This window comes from Phacochoerus africanus, chromosome 4, assembly GCF_016906955.1.
Source record: "Phacochoerus africanus isolate WHEZ1 chromosome 4, ROS_Pafr_v1, whole genome shotgun sequence".
Taxonomy (NCBI): Eukaryota; Metazoa; Chordata; class Mammalia; order Artiodactyla; family Suidae; genus Phacochoerus; species Phacochoerus africanus.
In genome coordinates, this window is record NC_062547.1 from 134,806,894 (window position 1) to 134,825,817 (window position 18,924).

Consider the following 18,924-nt stretch of genomic DNA (forward strand, 5'->3'; position numbering starts at 1 on the left):
CCAGGGGAAGCTGTGAAATTCATGGTAATTCTCTGACCAGAATTTTAAATCATTCATTCATTCATTCATCACCTACAATTTAACCTGCACCATTCTAGGCTCTGGGTAGACTCCAGCCCCTGCCCGTGTCCCTACTGCCCACATCCCCACTAGGTCCTGCTAGATCACGTCCACCTGCGGTACCCCTGGCGTCCCGTGACTTCTGCCACCCAGGAGATGAGAATCCTCAAACTCGGCACATTCTCACACAGGCTGTGCTCACTTCAGGAGCAAGACAAATTAGGAGTTCTCATCGTGGCTCAGCGGAAGTGAATCTGACTAGCATCCATGAGGATGCAGGTTTGATCCCTGGCCTCGCTCAGTGGGTTAAGGACCCGGCGTTGCATGAGCTGTGGTGTAGGTCACAGACACGACTGGGATCTGGCATCGCTGTGGCATAGGCCAGTACCTATAGCTCCGTTTCAACCCCTAGCCTGGGAATCTCCACATGCCATGGGTTCAGCCCTAAAAAGACAAAAAATAAATAAATAAATAAAAAATAAAAAAATAAAAGGAGTAAGACAAATTGAACTACAGTTGTCTGTTTTTGTTTTATTGGAACACAGCCTAAGAAGAAATAAATATTAACTTTCCAAATTCTCAATCACTTCATAAATAATAAGTTAACAGACATTATATTAAATAATATAGATAAAAGTATTTGTCTATTTTACCAGAGCAAACTGGTAGAAAATACTTCAGTGATTCTGATGTCTGAAATATATCTCAAAAAGTTTATGCTTTCTGCCTTGTGAGGTGATACAGTAGCAGTATGCCTGAAATATTTACTTTGACTTTGAAGTTTAATTACACTGCACATTAAGGGCCCCCCCTTGGTTGGCCTTCACTCTTGTTGAAGTAAAAACATCCTTTTCCTCCTCAAAAATCTTTTGCTTCGGTAAGACAGTTTGGTCTTAACTTTCCATTGTCCACTCGGTATTTATCACACCAAGAAAAACTTGCAAGTAGTCCAGGAATTGCGTTACTCTCCATCTTTCCCCTCCACACTTTTTCTATGAAAAGAACAAATAAGTATTGTGGGAAGTTGTCAGTTCCTGTAAACATAGGCACAGCCAGACAAATATACTTAAGTTTCCACTAAATGTTTTCAACTTACTTTTTGGAGGTCTATATATTCTTTTATTAAAGACAAGTTTTGGAATAGTTTTTCCACGGCATCCCCTCGTGCAGTTTGATTCTTCAACGTGTCTATTCCCTGAAAGACTTCTTCAATGCATAGTTGGTGCTAGATGAGGGAAATTTTAAAACGATAAATAATCAAAACAAGGTATAAAAATTTGGTCCACAATGGTAGTGTTTTGTGGTGTTTACACAAGTTCCCCTTCTCCAAAGAATTTTTTACTTGTTCCTTTTCCAAGTGGCAAACCACTTCACACTAAGACATACTTTCCAAAAGTAGATGAAGTTTACATAATTCCTGAGGAGTTTTATAAATGATATAAATTAACTCTCTAACCAAAACTAAAATGATTAGGAAATGTGATGCAAATGTACTGACTTCACATCAGTTTCCTTTTGGTAGTTCCAGTTGGTAATTTTATTCTATGTAGACAAATGAAATCATATATTTTACATTTTAATATGACCAGACATACTGCAAATGTATACAGTTCCATTATTTAGTCATAAGAATTTAAATATGTGGAAATGACTCTTGATTTAGGGCACTCATCGTATATTTTAATGTCTCCTGACCGTGATTCTAAAAACATAACCCTAACTTGCTAATACTTTCAGAAAGACATGAAAGTGAGGAAAACAATCATCAGGGCTGACTGGAGGGTAGGAGGCCCCTCTCAACCAGAGTGGAATTATTCTAGAAAGACCACCTAGCACAAGGCTCTTTGAAATGGAGAACTGACAGCATTGAAGGGCCTGATCCACTTTTTTAATGGATTCTATTTGTCATAAAATCATTCCTAATATTTCTAAGTACATATGTTTGCATCCACACACATAAAAGCAAAATGGACAAAATTAAATAATTCCAGTGATAACTAATGTTTTATAGCTTAAAATATGAAATTTACTTATTTGTGCAGACACTTATCAAATCATGATTTGACTTACATTTGTATGTACAGGAGTTGAAATCATCAAGTTCTGAAAAGGAAAGGAAATACATTCATTTATAAAGTACTCTAGCACACATCACTTTTAGTAAAATGCTTGCTACTAATATGGTTATCAGTTATATATTGCTATCACTCATAATTTCATGATTAATAACAGATCTTTAAAAAAGTAGCCACAGCAAATGATTACCTATATATTTTAAAAAGCGTAGGAATCAAAAAGAAAATTACCCCATCGCCTATCAGCAGAGTTCGATGAATGGAGAGCAGTGTCAAGGTCTCTGCCACCAGTCTATTCATGGGATTTTCTACAGCAATGGCACTAACGTAGGCAGCTCCAAGACCTAGCAAACTCAAATGCAGAAGCATTCTCATGGTTCTGAAATGTTCAACCTTTGCCTTGGCAAAGAAAGTGCATAGTACAAGACTGCATCCCCAACCAATTTATTCTCTCTCTTTGAGGAAATGAATAATTTCTAACAATCAGATAGAGAATGCCTAATAATGGTATATCGTGAAACAATGTTTCCAATGCCTTGTATCTTAAAAATAATTTTAGTTTTATCTTTTAATAATAAAAATCCCTGTTTTTTTCCCCTTTAAAAACATTTTCTATTACAAAAGAAAATCCTTAGGTTGATATATCATTGTCCCACATTTGAATTTCTTAAAATCAGAAGATGGAATTTTCTCTTAAAAGATGTATGTAAAAAGAACTATAATGTAAACTGCTAAATATAATTTTATGTTAAAATACATAAATATTTGGAAGCTTTTTTCAGATCAAGTAAATGCTAACACAGTGCTATCTAGGTTGATCTGTCTTAAAAGGGACTGCAAATACTGGTGACTGAAGGTGGTGGCTAGAGCAGAGACCATCAAAATTTAGCAGGGTCTAGTTGTGTTCACTGGGGTCTGTTGCCAGTGATCAAAAACCCAACCCAAATTGGTTGAAGCCAAATGAGGGACTCATTAGCTCATAAAACCAGATGATCCAGGGTGGAGGCTCCTTTATGTTGTTTGCCTCAGTGACCACTATCTCCATTCTCAGGCAGCTCTCCCCCTGTAGACCAAGATGATGTCTGAACCCCTGAGCCTATATGAACCCCATTCCTGAGCCACAGGAGAAGCAGACTGTGTTTTTCTGCTTGCTCATTTAAAAGTCCTAGAATTCAGCCTTGTTCACCCTTGAACTGCGACCAGTGGTATGGAATATATTGCGTGGCTCTCCCTGGGGCTGGAGGTGGGCTTCATCCTACCCAAACTGCATAGCTGAGCAATTTGGGGTCCTAGGCAGTTGTGTGAGGGAACTGGATGCTAAGAAGGTAACCAAGGAATATCCTCCACAGCCACATAATGTGTCCCACACGGGGCAGGGGTGTTCTGTCACACCCTGTGTGGGCCTTGTATGAATAGGAGTGAACAGGGGAATCAGCCTTTGTGTACGTTAGGCTCCAATATGTAATCCCAGAAGGGAGCAGGTGAGGCCCCCTTCTAGATCACATACTTTCTTATTCCCTGGCCTGAGACACATGATGGAGTTGGGAGCCAGGGTTTGTAATGGAGGGTTCCCGTGAGCATCTCAAAGTTGTACTGTGTTGGCCTGGAAGCCTGACTTTAGGATTATCTGGAGTATCTAGCACAGATGGTACCAAACACAAATTGCTGCCTCCTTTTCCAAAGCTGGGTAGAGTTCCGTATGAGAAGTTGAGGCATCTGGGAGGTAGACAAGGCTTTTCCATGTGTCTAGTCACAGCTCTGCACAGGTGCGATAAAAGTAGTGTGGGAAGTGGCAGCCCTCCGGTACCATGTCTGGGTTTGTTTGCACTGATGTTTTGGGCTCTTGGTTGGACACACCAGGTTTGAGCACCTGAAAGGCATTTTTCGTGAGACTGCAGGAGTGATTGGCTCATTGCAGGGGTGAGGTAGGAATCACAATCCACTGGATCCAGGGGCTCTTAAAATGGTGCTCCCAAAGCCAAAGCTGAGTTCTAGCAGGTTTCATATGAGAGAGTTCACTCTGGTTCTCCCCTGACTCCTTTGGGCTACACTGAGGAAGCATGGACTTAGACGAAGTTTTCAGAGGAACGCCAGATGACTTATTTTAGTACCTTAAATGCACAAAGTTCTGAGTTTGGAAGTCTGTTATAGGCTTGCACAAGGAATCTAGGTGGTAAAGGACTGAGACACCACTTTACTAGCCTTCACTAAGCAGGAGAAAACTCACCAACCACTCATTGTTTTTAGGGAATGATGCTGGCTGGTTATGAGAATGAGCGAAATGAGCAAGATGTGGCACAACACAGGTTGGCGGGGGGGGGGCTGCAGTAAATGGCAGCAGCGTGACCTGACTCCACGTGGCCAGTGCTGCTCAGCTCCAGCTGACTATTGCTATGTGACATCCTTGGATTTATGTTGCCCGATCATCCAACATTTCATTTCTTTTTCAAAGAAGCCAGAAATCCTGGTTATTATGTATAAGCTACTGATTTTTAAGTGTTGGCTATTTGTATTTTTAAAAATCACCTGGGGGCTATTTTGCAGCTTTTGATCTGCAGTATGACTGTGGGTCCCTATTGGAGGGTAAGTTATTTTATAAACTTCCTATTCAAAATGGTGTATCTGTAAGATTTTTACAATTGTGGTGAAATACATGTAACATCTTAATCACTTTTGAGTATAGAGTTGAATAGTGTTAAGTACATTCATAATCTTTTGTAATCCATCTCCAGAACTCTTTTCATTTTGCAAAAATGAAACTCTGTATTCTATAGCCCTCTCCTCCCAGTCCTGGCAACCATGCTTCTACTTTCTGTCTCCATGAATTTGATCATTCTAGGTAACTCATATAAGTGGAATCATACAGTATTTGTCATTTTGTTACTGGCTTATTTCACTTAGAATAGTGTCCTCAAGGTTCATCCATCTTGTAGCATGTGGCAGAATTTCATTTTTTAGGTGAGATAATATTGCATTGTATGTATGTACTGCATTTTGTTTATCCATCCATCAGTGGACATTTGGGTTGAATCTAACTTTTTGCTATTTTGAACAATGCCACTATGAACAAGTGTATGAAATTACATTTCTTATAATGTTGTCATAAGTGATTAATTATTCCTCTATTAGTTTGATCTCTCCAACTTCATTGTAAATCTCTCTGAGCAGGGACCATAAAATAATGTTTTTGAAAGACGCTTATTAATGTAAAGCTGCCCAAAAAAGTTAATAGTTTTAATCTCCTGTACAGAATTCCAAGTAATTTTTGTAAACATTTTAGCCTCAAGGAAGTGGAGCCTAATTCCCATTAAGTGTGAGATACAGTTCATTTTATTTTTTTATTTTTGCTCCTTAGGGCCACATCCATGGCATATGGAAGTTCCCAGGCTAGGGGTCGAATCAGAGCTGAGCCACCAGCCTACACCGCAGCCACAGTAATGCCAGATCCCAGCCGCATCTGTGACCCACACCACAGCTCACAGCAACGCCAAACCCACTGAGCAAGGCCAGGGATCGAACCTGTGTCCTCATGGATACAAATTCATTTCTGCTGAGGCACAAGGGGAAATCCACAGTTCATTTTAAAGAGTGCAGTCTGGAAGTGGGATTATGAGAGGAGTAACTTCGCAATGGAGAAACCTGGCAAATTTGAGCCAAATGATCAAGGTCAACGTTAACAGTGATAAGTCATGTTAGTGGCATGTCCCCTTAACAGGATGTAATGGGAATGGCATTTTACCTTTGTAGCCTTCCTCCCCGAAACTCATCAACCCCGTATAACCATGAGAAAATTGAAACCCAAATTGAAGGACAAAATAAACACCTGACCAGTGCTCTTTCAAACTGTCAAGGTCATCGAAAACAAGTGAAGTCTGGGAAACTGTCACAGCCCTGAAGAATCTAAGGCGACATGATGACTAAGTGTAATGCGGTGTGTTGGATGAGATCACAGGCAGAAAAAAGGTGATAGGTAAAACCTAAGAAAACCCCCTAAGAACTGTGGAGTCTAGTAATGTGCCAGTGTCGCTTATCTAGTTGTGACAGATGTACCACAGTAATGTGAACAACAGAGGATACTAGGTACAGGGTTACAGGGACTCTCTAAAATAAAAAGTTTATTAAAAGTAAACCTGCGAGGTAAAAAAGTTAATATATTATTATTGTTAAAAAGACTTTATGGCATTCTCTTGTGTTGCTGCAGGTTAAGGATTGGCATTGTCACTGCAGTGGCTTGGGTTGCTGCTGTGGCTTGAATGTGATCCCTGGCCTGGGAACTTCCACATGCAGAGGTTGCGGCCAAAAAAAATACTTTGTATCCCATAAGTGTCATGCACCTGGGACCTTTTCACTTCACTAGACCATGAGCTCCTTGAGAATAAGGGTTTTGTTCAATTTATCTCATTTTTTTTTTTTTGTCGCCATTTCTTCCGCCGCTCCAACGGCATATGGAGGTTCCCAGGCTAGGGGTCTAATTGGAGCTGTAGCCATTGGCCTACGCCACAGCCACAGCCACAGCAACATGGGATCTGAGCCACGTCTGCAACCTACACCACAGCTCACGGCAACACCAGATCCTTAACCCACTGAGCAAGGCCAGGGACCGAACCTGCAACCTCATGGTTCCTAGTCGGATTCGTTAACCACTGAGCCACTACGGGAACTCCTAATTGATCTCTTTAAAAAAAAAATTATTTTTGTTTTTAAGGGCCCCACATGTGGCATATGGAGGTTCCCAGGTTAGAGGTCAAATTGGAGCTACAGCTGGTGGCCTACTCCACAGCCACAGCAACGCCGTGACCTACACCACAGCTCATGGCATCGCCAGATCGTTAACCCAATGAGGGAGGCCAGGGATCAAACCAGCATCCTCATGGATACTAATCAGATTCATTTCCACTGCCCACGATGGGAACTTCTTTAACTGATTTCTTTATCCTCAATGACCAGCCTATTATACACATACAATTCATGTTTACTGAATAAATAACTGAACGAAAAGCAGGTACTTGGTTGTATTAGTTGAACAAATTAGTGTGAATACTGCAGAAACTGAAGGAGTTTATTTCCCGGGGCCAGGGGCCTAAATAATAAAAACAACTTTGGCAGGACTCCTGGAAAAAAAGAGCAAAGCTGCAAGCTCATCACCACCATAGCATTTTTTTTAAAAACCTGCGTTACTTTAGGAGAATAGAAAGAAATGAGCAATCAGTATTCGGAATTTTAAAGAATTATTAGTAACGATATAGTTTAGAAAAAGAAATTTGGATGGTGTTGAATAAGGTGGATTAGTGGGTAACATCCATCCTTTTGCCCTAAAACCTTTGTCTCTATCAGTGGTTTCCAAATTGGCAACCTGTTTTTAAAAACTGATAACTGTTTTTTCACTAACCGTAGTCATGAAGGTCAAATGACTTTTCTATGAACTGATTCTAATCAATCGACCAGGCATGATGCCACAATTTTTTTTGCAGTGACTAAGTGTAAAATGATAGCATCTCTTTCTTTTTTTGACCCTATTCTAACCTTTATCCTTTCAATTTCCAAGTATATCTTTTAAATATTTTTAATTGAATAAATAATAGTATAGAAAAATAAACAAGAACTTTTTCCCCTCAGCACAGCACCTACCAGGTTTTTGTTGACTTCTTCCAACCTTTACTAAGACAGCTTTATAGAGTTGTGATCAGTGAATGTGTGCAATTGGGTTTATCTTTTTTTTGCTTATTAATACTTTTTTTTTCCGCTGTACAGCATAGGGACCAAGTTACACGTACATGCATATTTTTTTCCTCCCATTGTTGTGTTGTGACGTACGGCTTATTAATACTTCTCTCTCATGTAACTAATTATTATTTTAAAGGTTACCTGCTATTAGGTGAAACTGATGTACCACAGTTTGCTTCACCATTTGGGTTGTTGCTAGTATTCCACAATTACAAACAATGCTAAGAAGCTCTCTGTGTAATTTTTAAAAATATTTCCTGTGTTAAGGAACTGGTATGGTCATTTTATAGCTTTGTTACATTTTACTAGATTAACTATTTAAAAATATTCAATGCACAAAAAAATAAATCTCATATTTTTAGTGTTTTAACATTTATAAAGCACTTTCACAAAATTAAGTTGGTTTCATCCTGATATCAGCACTGTGGGATACATTTCTTTCCCTCAAGATTCTTTTTTGTTGTTGTTGTTGTTGTTGTTGTTGTTGCTATTTCTTGGGCCGCTCCCGCGGCATATGGAGGTTCCCAGGCTAGGGGTTGAATCGGAGCTGTAGCCACCGGCCTACGCCAGAGCCACAGCAACGCGGGATCCGAGCCGCGTCTGCAACCTACACCACAGCTCACGGCAACGCCGGATCGTTAACCCACTGAGCAAGGGCAGGGACCAAACCCGCAACCTCATGGTTCCTAGTCGGATTCGTTAACCACTGCGCCACGACGGGAACTCCCCTCAAGGTTCTTTAGCACTATCGTTTAATAGGTCTGCTAATGTGATGAGAAATAAACTATGAAGGAAGGAGCGATGCAAGGAGCAGTGGTAATGAAAAAGTTTGATAAACACCTTGGTAAACCTAACTAAATAATGATGGCTTAAAAAAATAACTTAGGGGATTTCAAGGCCACATGGAACGAAAAGATTAAACAATGACAATGTGGGAGAATGAAAAGAGTGATCAGATTCAGTGCATTTTATGGCTCTTGTGCTTTTTGGAAGGATATTAAAGATATTAACTTCAGACTTCAAAATAGGCATGTGAAAAATTTAAGAATAACTACTAAAAGGACCAAAACAGAATGTATAACTTCAAAGCTAGTAGAATAAAACAAGGGAATAAAGAAAACTCAATCAATCCAGAAAGCAGGAAAGGAGAAACTGAAAAAGAATGGATGTGTGTATATGTATAACTGAATCACTCTGTTGCACAGCAGAAATTATCACAACATTATGTCAACTATACGTCAATAAAACTTTTTTTAAAAAAGAAAGGTACATCCAAATTTATCAGGAATAACAGTACACGCCAAGCTGCATGACATTAAAGCGTTAAAAACTAAGGGCTAGAAAGATATACTAGACAAATACTAATCAAAAGAAAGCCGATGTACTGAAATCGGTATCAGAAAAAGAGAATTTATGTCAAACTGTATTATAAGGATAAAGAGATTCACTAATAAGATAGTATCTCACGGTAGTTTTATTTTCCATTTCATTAATTATGATATAAGTAAAACTAAACATTTTTTTCAGCAGTAGTTTACCAAGAACTGGGAGCTTGACTGATTTGCTTTTTTAGTTCTTTTTATTTTAAAGATTAATCATTTTTATTACAATCTTTCCACCTCCTCACCCCCACCCTGTAGTTTTATAGTTTCCTACTGTTACACAGTTGAAAATTTTTGTAATGGAATCTGGTACCTTGTCATGCCCATTTTTTCCCTTCAACTCATTATTTTTTCCTCAAGTATTTTAAAGTAAATTATAGTAAGCATGAAACTCTATGCACACTTCTATATGCATTTCAAAAAAAAGAATCTTTTTTTAGCATAGTAAAATATCACACCTAATATAATGAAAATAACAGTAAGGTTTTGTGTATGTGTTTTGTTTGGGTTTTTTAAAAGCATTTTTTAATTTTTAATTTTTTAATTTTTTTGCCTTTTCTAGGACTGCTCCCGTGGCATGTGGAGGTTCCCAGGCTAGAGGTCGAATCAGAGCTGTAGCCACCAGCCTACACCAGAACCACAGCAGTGCGGGAGCTGCATCTTTGACCTACACCACAGCTCACAGCAACGCTGGATCCTTAACCCACTGATGGAGGCCAGGGATCAAACCTTTGTCCTCATGGACACTAGTCAGATTCGTTTCTGCTGAACCACGACAGGAACTCCTGTTTTTTAGCAATTAATCTCCAGTCTACATTTGTATTTCCTCATGTATCCCTCACATCTCTATGTCCAAACCAGGATCCAGTCCAGGACCATGTGTTGCATCTTGGTAACAGGATCTCTCTTAATTCCCAACCATCCTTTTCAAGGGAAAAAAAAAAAAGTCTTTTAGAATCCTCAACAGTCCTTGTTTTAATGACACTAATCTGAGAGCCTGGGCCAGTGTCTTGTAACACATTCCACCTTCCAGATTGCCTTTTCCATCCTCGTGATATTATTAGCTTAATACTTCCTGTAAATTGGAAGTATAATCAAAGATGTGATTCGTTTCAAGTTAAACTTTTAAATTTTTATTTATTTGCTTTTTTTTTTAAGGACCGCACCCACGGCATATGGAGGTTCCCAGGCCAGGGATCGAATCAGAGCTACAGCTGCTGACCTATGCTACAGCCACAGCAACACCAGATCCAAGCCATGTCTGCAACCTACACCACATTGGATCCTTAACCCAATGAGTAAGGCCAGGGATTGAACCTGCAACCTCATGGTTCCTAGTCAGATTCGTTTCCATGGCGCCACGATGGGAACTCCTAAACTTTTTTTAAAAAAGAAATGCATATGAGGTAATGTTGGCTACTTCATGTTAAGAACTCAGGAGGAGACATATAATGTCTGGTTGTACAGACATTCAATGCCATTGGCAGGTATATCCATCACCTCCAAAAATTTCTTTCCATCTTCTTTATTTTTATTTTCTTTCTTTCCTTCCTTCCCTCCTTCCTTTTTTTTTTCTCTCTCTTTCTTCCCTTCCTTCCCTCCTTCCTTCCTTTCTCTCTTTCTTTCTTGATAAGAATAGCTAACACAGATTTACCAGATTGGTTGGGAGTTCCGTTTGTGGTGCAACGGAAAGGAACCCAACTAGTATCCATGAGGACACCAGTTCAATCCCTGACCTCACTCAGTGGGTTAAGGATCCGTCTTTGCCATGTAGGTGGCAGACACGGCTCGGATTCTGTGCGGCTGAGGCTGTGGCAAAGGTCGGCAGCTGTAGCTCCAATGTGACCCTTAGCCTGGGAACTTCCATATGCCATGGGTGTGGCCCTAAAATGCCAAAAAAAGGAAAAAACAAAAAACAACGAAAAAACCCTACCAGCTTGGCAAAATTCAAACTATACAATATAGAATTAAATATACGCACAATGGCATACAGTATTTCTCTTATTATTCATCTTGCATAGCTGAATTGTGCTTTTTTTTTTTTTTTTTTTTTGACAGTCCCAAGGCATATGGTGTTCCCAGGCCAGGGATCAGATCCAAGCTGCAGTTTTGACTTAAGCCACAGCTGGGGCAATGCAGGATCCTAACCCACTGTGCGGAGCTGGGGATGGAACCTGTGTCCAAGTGCTCCCAAGATGCTGCTGATCCCCTTGGGCCACAGCAGGAACTCCACTCTCTCTTTTTTTTAACAGTGGCATCTGCAGCATATGTAAGTTCCCAGGCTAATGTCAATTAGGAGCTGCAGCTGCAGGCCTAAACCATGGCCACAGCCATGGCAACACTGGATCGAAGCCGCAGGTGGGGCAAGGCCAGATCCTCAACCCACAGGGTGAGGCCAAGGATCCATTCTTAGGGAGACAATGTCCACTTCTTAGGGTCCTTAACATGCTGAGCCACTACAGGAATTCCTGAACCTCTTACTTGGTTTTACTTTTTTAGGACCATACCTGTGGCATATGGAAGTTCCCAGGCTAGGGGTCCAGTCCAGTTGGAGCTGTTCACAGCAACGACAGATCCAAGACACATCTGCAACCTACACCATAGCTCACAGCAACACCAGATCCTCAACCCACTGAGAGGGAGGCCAGGGATCAAACCTGCATCCTCATGCAATCCATAGTCGGATTCGTTCCCCCTGCCTTACAGTGGGAATTCCCTGAACCTCTTATTTTAAAGGGATCTATTCTTGGTATGTGGTGGTACTTTCAAGAATGGATTTCCTTCACATATTTGCATAACATGTTAGAGTTTTAAAACAGCTTTTTGGCTTTTGGTCTACAATAGCAGTTTACAAACTTTTGGTATTAAACACCTTTCTACACTCGAGCTTTTATGTGAGTTATATCTATTAATATTTACTCTGAACTAAAATTGAGATTTTTTTTTTAAATGCACAACACTATACAAACACGTTAGCCATCATTGCAATTGTGTCTCCATACGTCACGTGATGACTAGAAAACACTGTACGTTAGGGAGCGAATGAAGCGCAAAAGCAAACAACGTGTTACTATTGTTAGAAAAAGTTTTCACACGAATGGACACCGGACCCCATTCCGCTGTAGGAGACCCGAGATCACGCTTTGAGAATCGGTGCCCATCACAAGTCTTTGTAGTCCGTTAGAGTTAACTCCTCCCGGTGCCGCCTTGCCCTTAACAAAGAGGCGAATCCACGCCAAGGGGGACCGGGTTCACACTCCCGTAAGGAGGGAAGGCTTCCGGAAGCCAGAGCTGCGCGCGCACCGCGAGCCTCTGTCTTCCCGGCGTGCCCCGGGGCGGCGTAAAAGCGCGCCGGCCGCAGAAACGCTTACGTGATCCACGGCGCAGCCGAGGTGGTAGTCTGTGAGTGCCCACGGCTGCGGGGGTCGCTAGGCGTGGGTTCTGCGGCTCCCGCTGGTAGTCCCGGACTGGCCCCCACCCCCGCTTTCGCCCTCCTGCCAGGAAGGAAGCCCGTGTGGGAGGAACGGTTCCAGCCGGAGGCTTCGCTCGCACCTGGAGCCTCCCAACCCTGGTACTCCCAACCCCGGTTTGGAGTCCTTAAGGCCCACGCTCGCCCTCCTCCGGCCTCACTGCTAAAGCTTGGTGGGCCCCCGGTTCTACACCCTTGGTGTTGAGAAAAGAAATAATTTGCAAACATGTCCCGGATCGAAAAGATGAGCATTCTGGGCGTACGGAGTTTTGGAATAGAGGATAAAGATAAGCAAATTATTACTTTCTTCAGTCCCCTCACAATTTTGGTCGGGCCCAATGGGGCGGGGAAGACGGTAAGTCTTGAGTATCCGCCTTCAGTTTACAGGTCGCCACATTTTACAAATCTGAGGAGTAAAATACCTGCAGAGTTCGGAACTCTTGATTAGGAAGAGAGGAGTCTTGTCTGGCTCAGCTCCTGGGGCCCGGAGGTGTACCTGGGCTTCCGGGTGACTCCCCGGCCCCGGGGCGTGGCTTGGTGTCCCTTCGGGCCACAGCGACTTCATGTGCCCACCAAACACGCTCCTGTGTCCAGGCCAGTCCGATGGACAAGGTTTCTTTGACAATCCCAAGGGGCCAGGAGCTACCTCAGCGAGCTCACAGTCCCACAAGAAGCCTTTTTGTCCTCATTGATATTTTTTGAACGCTCCCTAGCATAGCATTCACTTCCTGGTAGTTATCCCAGTACAGGGTTTATTTAAAAGTTATAAAGTGATAAATATGTGACTTTTAGAAGAATCTCTATCCGACTGAGCATAATACATGATAAAGAAATGACATAATTTAAAAATGAAACTTGCATTGGGGCTTGGTTAAATTGGAGAACTATTCTGTTTTTAGGATGCTCTTCCCTAATCAAAATTAAAAATTGGAATACAGCTTCCACTGACGTTTTAAAGCCCTGGAAATATTTAGAAATTTGAGTTGAGCCCAGGAATGGAATGCAGTTACAGGAAGAGAGTAGCCAAGAGGCTCTGATTTGAAAGGGTGGTTTGAGAAAAAGGCAGGTAATCCATGGTAATAGGGAGAAGAGTAAATGAACTGAAAAGTGTAGAAAAAGAGATAAGATTTAACGTTGAGAGCTGAGTGCCAGACTCTTGTCTAGTTTCATTTGTTTATGTAAAACTAATTGAATGCTTATTATGTACCTAGCTTTGTATTGAGTGCGCCACCTAAAGAGAGACTTCTGTTTTGTGTTTATGAGCTGCAGCTGTTTGAATACAAATTTTTTGCTTCACATTTTATTAGCTGTGTGACTGGGCAAAAGAAACCTAAATGATCTGTGCCTTAATTTTCCCATTTATAAAATGGAGATTAAAAATAGTTTCTAGAGAATTCTTCATGTCGCTCACTGGTAATGAACCCTGCTAGTATCTAGGAGGATGTGGGTGCCTGAGGATGAGGATCCCTGACCTTGCTCAGTGGGCTAAGGATCCAGCGTCACCAGTGAGCTGTGCTGTAGGTCACAGGTGCAGCTCGGATCTGGCGTTGCTCTAGCGATGATGTAGGCCAGCAGCTGTGGATTCAGTTTGACCCCTAGCCTGGGAACTCCCATATGCTGCAGGTGTGGCTCTAAAAAGAGAGAAAAAAAAAAAAAGTTTTGACAGCCTGGGGTTAATGTGAGAATTAAATGCTTAATATATGTAAAGTGGTTAGTATAATACCTAGTACTTAGTAAGGTCTTTGTTGATACTAGCCATTTATTTTGTTTCAATTCCTTAAAAAATTTCAACTTTATTGTAGTGACATAAAAATTGTAAGCTATTTCAAGTACATAGCATAGTGATTTGATATATATACCTTGTGAAAGGATTCCCTTAATTAACACATGTATCACCTCACATATTTATCTTTTTGTGTGTGTGAGAACATTTAAGTTCTACTTTTGGTAATTTCATTTATACAGATACAGTGTTATCAACTATATTGACCATGTTTTACTTTAGCCATTGTTATTAATAACTTGACTTAGTTTAAAGGGTTTTAATTAGAAACAGAATTTTTTCCCTCAAATAATACTTTATTTCAGTATACCTTCCTAATTATGTAGCTTTTCTGTGAACCTAGAGCAATTATTCTTAAACGCTTAATCATATTTATATTGTGTTTTTGTTGTTGTTGTCTTTTGTTTTGTTTTGATTTTTTAGGGCCACACCCATAGCATATGGAGGTTTCCAGGCTAGGGGTCTAATTGGAGTTGTAGCTGCTAGCAATGCCAGATCCAAGCAGCGTCTGCAACCTACACCACAGCTTCTTAAGGGCAACGCCAGATCCTTAACCCACTGAGCGAGGCCAGGGATGGAACCTGCAACCTTATGGTTCCTAGCTGGATTTGTTTCTGCTGCGCCACAACGGCAACTCCATTATAGGTATTTTTAATTCAAGTATTGTTGATATACAGTATTGTGCCAGTATATTATAGGTTTTATAATGTCAAATTTTATCTGATCATTTCTTTTATAGTCTTATGGAAATATTTTTATAGTGAATTACTATTTTATGATTAAATCCTACATTTCTCTGATAACTAAATAATATAATTTTCTGTTTTTTTAGACCATCATTGAATGTTTAAAGTATATTTGTACTGGAGATTTTCCTCCTGGAACCAAAGGAAATACATTTGTTCACGATCCCAAGGTAATGATGCTAGTAAAACTTTGTAGTATTTTTTTTGTCTTTTTTTTTTTAGGGCCACACCGGTGGCATATGGAGGTTCCCAGGCTAGGGGTCGAACTGGAGCTGTAGCCGCTGGCCTATGCCACAGCCACAGCAATGCTAGATCTGAGCCTTGTCTGTGGCTTACGCCACAGCTCAGGGCAATGCCAGATCCTTAACCCACTGGGTAAGGCCTGGGATCGGACCTGTATCCTCACGGATACTAGTCAGATTCATTTCCACTGAACCACGATAGGAACTCCATAACTTAGTATTTTTAAAATAAAATTTCTATAATTATTAAAGTGATGATAGCTTATTGTGGAAAATTTGGCAATGGAGAAATACGAAGATATGTGAAAGTCACCCACACACAGCCTTACCACCCAGTGAAGCCATTGTTGATGTTTTCTTGTATTCTCTTCTGTACATACTGACTTACATAGTTGATGTCCTACTCTAATTTTGTATTCTGAGATTTTTTTTTCCCACTTAGCATCATAAAGTCCCATGTCATTAAATTATTAATCTGGGGGTCTGGTACATGGGTGTTTCTTCTCATATTTCTGCTTTTTTGTATGGCTGAACTCTTTCCTACCTAAAACATGTAACCTTTTATGAACATTTTTAATAATTGCATAATTTTTTACATTTATATTGCTTTGTTTTTCATTGAAGTGTACTATGATGAAAATCTTCGTGTATCAATCTTTGAATTATGGTGTTTAAACTATTAATGTGTGTATAGGAGATGGACCTTTCTGTACATATTTTGGCCTATAGGTTTTTCTTTTTTTTGTCTTTTTTTTATTGTTGTGTGTTGTTGTTGTTGCTATTGTTGCTATTTCTTGGGCTGCTCCCGCGGCATATGGAGGTTCCCAGGCTAGGGGTCCAATCGGAGCTGTAGCCACCGGCCTACGCCAGAGCCACAGCAACGCGGGATCCGAGCCGCGTCTGCAACCTACACCACAGCTCACGGCAACGCCGGATCGTTAACCCACTGAGCAAGGGCAGGGACCGAACCCGCAACCTCACGGTTCCTAGTCGGATTCGTTAACCACTGCGCCACGACGGGAACTCCTCTTTTTTTTTTTTTTAATTGAAATGTAGTTGATTTACAATATGGTGTTAGTTTCAGGTGTATAGCAGAGTGATTCATTGTTGTATATACACTTTCAGATTCTTTTCCATTATAGGTTATTACAATAATAACTGAATATTGTATTGAATATTGTTATTGAATATTGTTCCCTGTGTTATACAGTAAATCCCTATTGCTTATGTATTTTATATAGTGTGTATCTATTAATCCCATACTCTGAATTTATGCCTCCCTACCCCCAAAAGGTTTTTCTTATTATATTTTTACTGGGGTCATGTTCCTCTCTCAGTCCCCATACCCCGCAAGAGTTTGTTGTGTATTTCTTCCAGGCTTTTTCTCTTTTTATAAAAACATATCTGTGTGTGTATGTGTGTGTGTGTGGAGTAAAGTGAGAGTTTGTCCTCACATAAATATTTTAATACATCAGAATTTTATTGTGCCATTGTATAAATTACTTAATGAGTGATATACTGAAGATATGTTAAAATACATATACCTTTGTTTTATTATTTTTTATTACTAAATAGTGTTCCGTTAGTTTATATTCTCTATTTAACTGACCCACTGTTGATGGTCTTTTAAGTCGTTTCAACTTTATATCAGTAAAGATAACAGTAATTATGAAAGTATTGATTTTCCTCTTAGAAATAGTAAGTTGTGGAGTTCCTGCTGTGCTGAAGTGAGTTAAGAATCTGACTGCATAATGGAAAAAAATAAAAATCATTAAATTAAAAGAGAATTCGACTGCAGTGGCTTGGGTTGGCACAGTGGGTTAAAGGAGCTGGCATTGCCCCAGATACAGCTCAGATTCAGTCCCCTGGCCCAGGAACTTGCATATGCCACCGGTATAGCCATAAAATGAAGAAAAAAATAGTAAATCATTTAATACGTTTACTGAGTTAACAGTGACTATTTTTCATCTTCTCTTTCCTTAAACCTACAATCTACTCTCATCAGTTGATGATCTTGCCTTGTATTTTATTGAAAAAAATAGAAGGAATCAGATGGAAAGTCCTCATTTCCAGTCATAAAATCTATCAGGCTACCCTGCATATGTACCCATACTGTTTTCTCCTCTGTGTTAAAGGTAAATTGTTTTTTTGTTTTATCTTAAGGTCATTTAAGTCATCCTGAAAGCTGGATCTAATCAGTCCTTTTTGCCAAGTCTAGCATTTTACATTTCACTTGTCCTTGCTCCTACATCAGCAGTTTCTCCCTCTTTCTGGAATCATTTACATTAGCATATAAAGATGCTCTGGTAGCTCTGTCCCAAATGGACAAACTCTCACTTTACTCCAAATCAGGCTCTGGCTACCACTCTTTGTTACAGTGCATAGCATAATTCACAAGAGTTGTATGTACTTAATGTTTTCACTTTATTGCTCTATTGCTCCCCCCTTTTCTCCTCAGCCTACTCTGTTTAGATTTTCTCCCCCGCCCCCCCCCCCCACTAAAACTGCTCTTGTGAGGTCACCAGCAATGTCTATGTTGCCAGGTAAAGTGATTATTTTCTAATTCTCAGTAACTTCTCTGCAGATTTGATATAGTTTGTTTTCCCCCCTTTTAAAAACCATTGCTCTCTTGACTTCCATGACGCCATAATCTCATACCTCCTTTTTCACTGGCCATACTTTAGTCTTCTTTAATGAGTCTGCTTTTGCCTGACTCTTGGGCGGTCTCACTCACTCTCACAGCTCTAAGTAACGGTTATATGCTGGTGACTCACAAATTTATGTATTTAGCCCTAACTTCTTTCCTAAGCTGTAGACCTATATATATCCAGTGATTTGTTTGGCTATTTAATGGACATCTCAAATTTAACATATTCAAAACAGAGCTCTTGGTTCCCTGTCCACCCATCCCTCTCACTTCTTAAGCTGTTACTCCCTCAGTACTCTCTAATCAAATGAGTGATATTATCTACACATTTACTCATACAAAACCTGTGAGCCATCCTTTGAGTGATTCCTTCATTTTATCCTGTTTCTAATTCATGAGCAAATCTTACCTATGCTTCTAAAATATATCCAGAATTTGTCCCTTCATTTCGTCTCTACTCCTTTCCTAGTCCAAGCCACCACTCTTTTCCTTTTGAACTATTCAAGTAGTCTCCAAACTTGTTTTCTTGCCTTATTCTTGAAGCTCTCTCTTTTTTTATATAGCAACGAGTTACCTTAAAATATTTGTTCATTCATTCAAAAGGAGTGAGTCATTCAAAATATGAGGGAAGAACATTCCTGTCAATGTTAATACTAAGTGTAAAGTCCCTGAGGTAGGAGCATGCTTGGCGTGTTCAAGGGATCATGAGGCGAAACAAAATGGCAAGAAGTCTAGTAGAAAATGAAGTTAAAGTAGTGGAAGGGGCTAGATCCTATGGGACCTTGTGTTCTAATTT

At 40.2% G+C, this 18,924-nt stretch overlaps 2 protein-coding genes across 2 annotated transcripts in view; one reads left to right on the forward strand and one right to left on the reverse strand.

Moving 5' to 3' along the window:
- Window positions 1-637: 637 nt before the first annotated feature.
- IL5 (interleukin 5) lies at window positions 638-2,709 on the reverse strand. The gene is made up of 4 exons (XM_047778594.1): window positions 2,367-2,709; window positions 2,131-2,163; window positions 1,157-1,285; window positions 638-1,052 (listed from the first exon to the last, which is right to left on the reverse strand). Exons 1-4 carry the CDS (start codon window positions 2,508-2,510, stop codon window positions 954-956), a joined length of 405 nt encoding a protein of 134 aa, XP_047634550.1. The 5' UTR covers window positions 2,511-2,709; the 3' UTR covers window positions 638-953.
- A 9,871-nt stretch (window positions 2,710-12,580) lies between these two features.
- The window catches only part of RAD50 (RAD50 double strand break repair protein), a 92,880-nt gene continuing 86,536 nt past the window's right edge, over window positions 12,581-18,924 (forward strand). Inside the window, 2 exon segments of the mRNA XM_047778589.1 lie at window positions 12,581-13,065; window positions 15,326-15,409. Of these exon segments, the coding sequence (XP_047634545.1) occupies window positions 12,937-13,065; window positions 15,326-15,409 (213 nt within the window). The 5' untranslated portion in view covers window positions 12,581-12,936.

What these genes read in the sequence shown, in the direction of transcription:
- IL5 (XM_047778594.1), bottom strand. Translation starts at nt 2,510, where the DNA reads ATGAGAATGCTTCTGCATTTGAGTTTGCTAGGTCTTGGAGCTGCCTAC. An exon ending in CTCTGCTGATAGGCGATGGG is followed by an intron (nt 2,164 to 2,366) that starts GTAATTTTCTTT and finishes TTTCCTTTTCAG; the next exon opens with AACTTGATGATTTCAACTCC. An exon ending in AATATATAGACCTCCAAAAA is followed by an intron (nt 1,053 to 1,156) that starts GTAAGTTGAAAA and finishes TTCTTTTCATAG; the next exon opens with AAAAAGTGTGGAGGGGAAAG.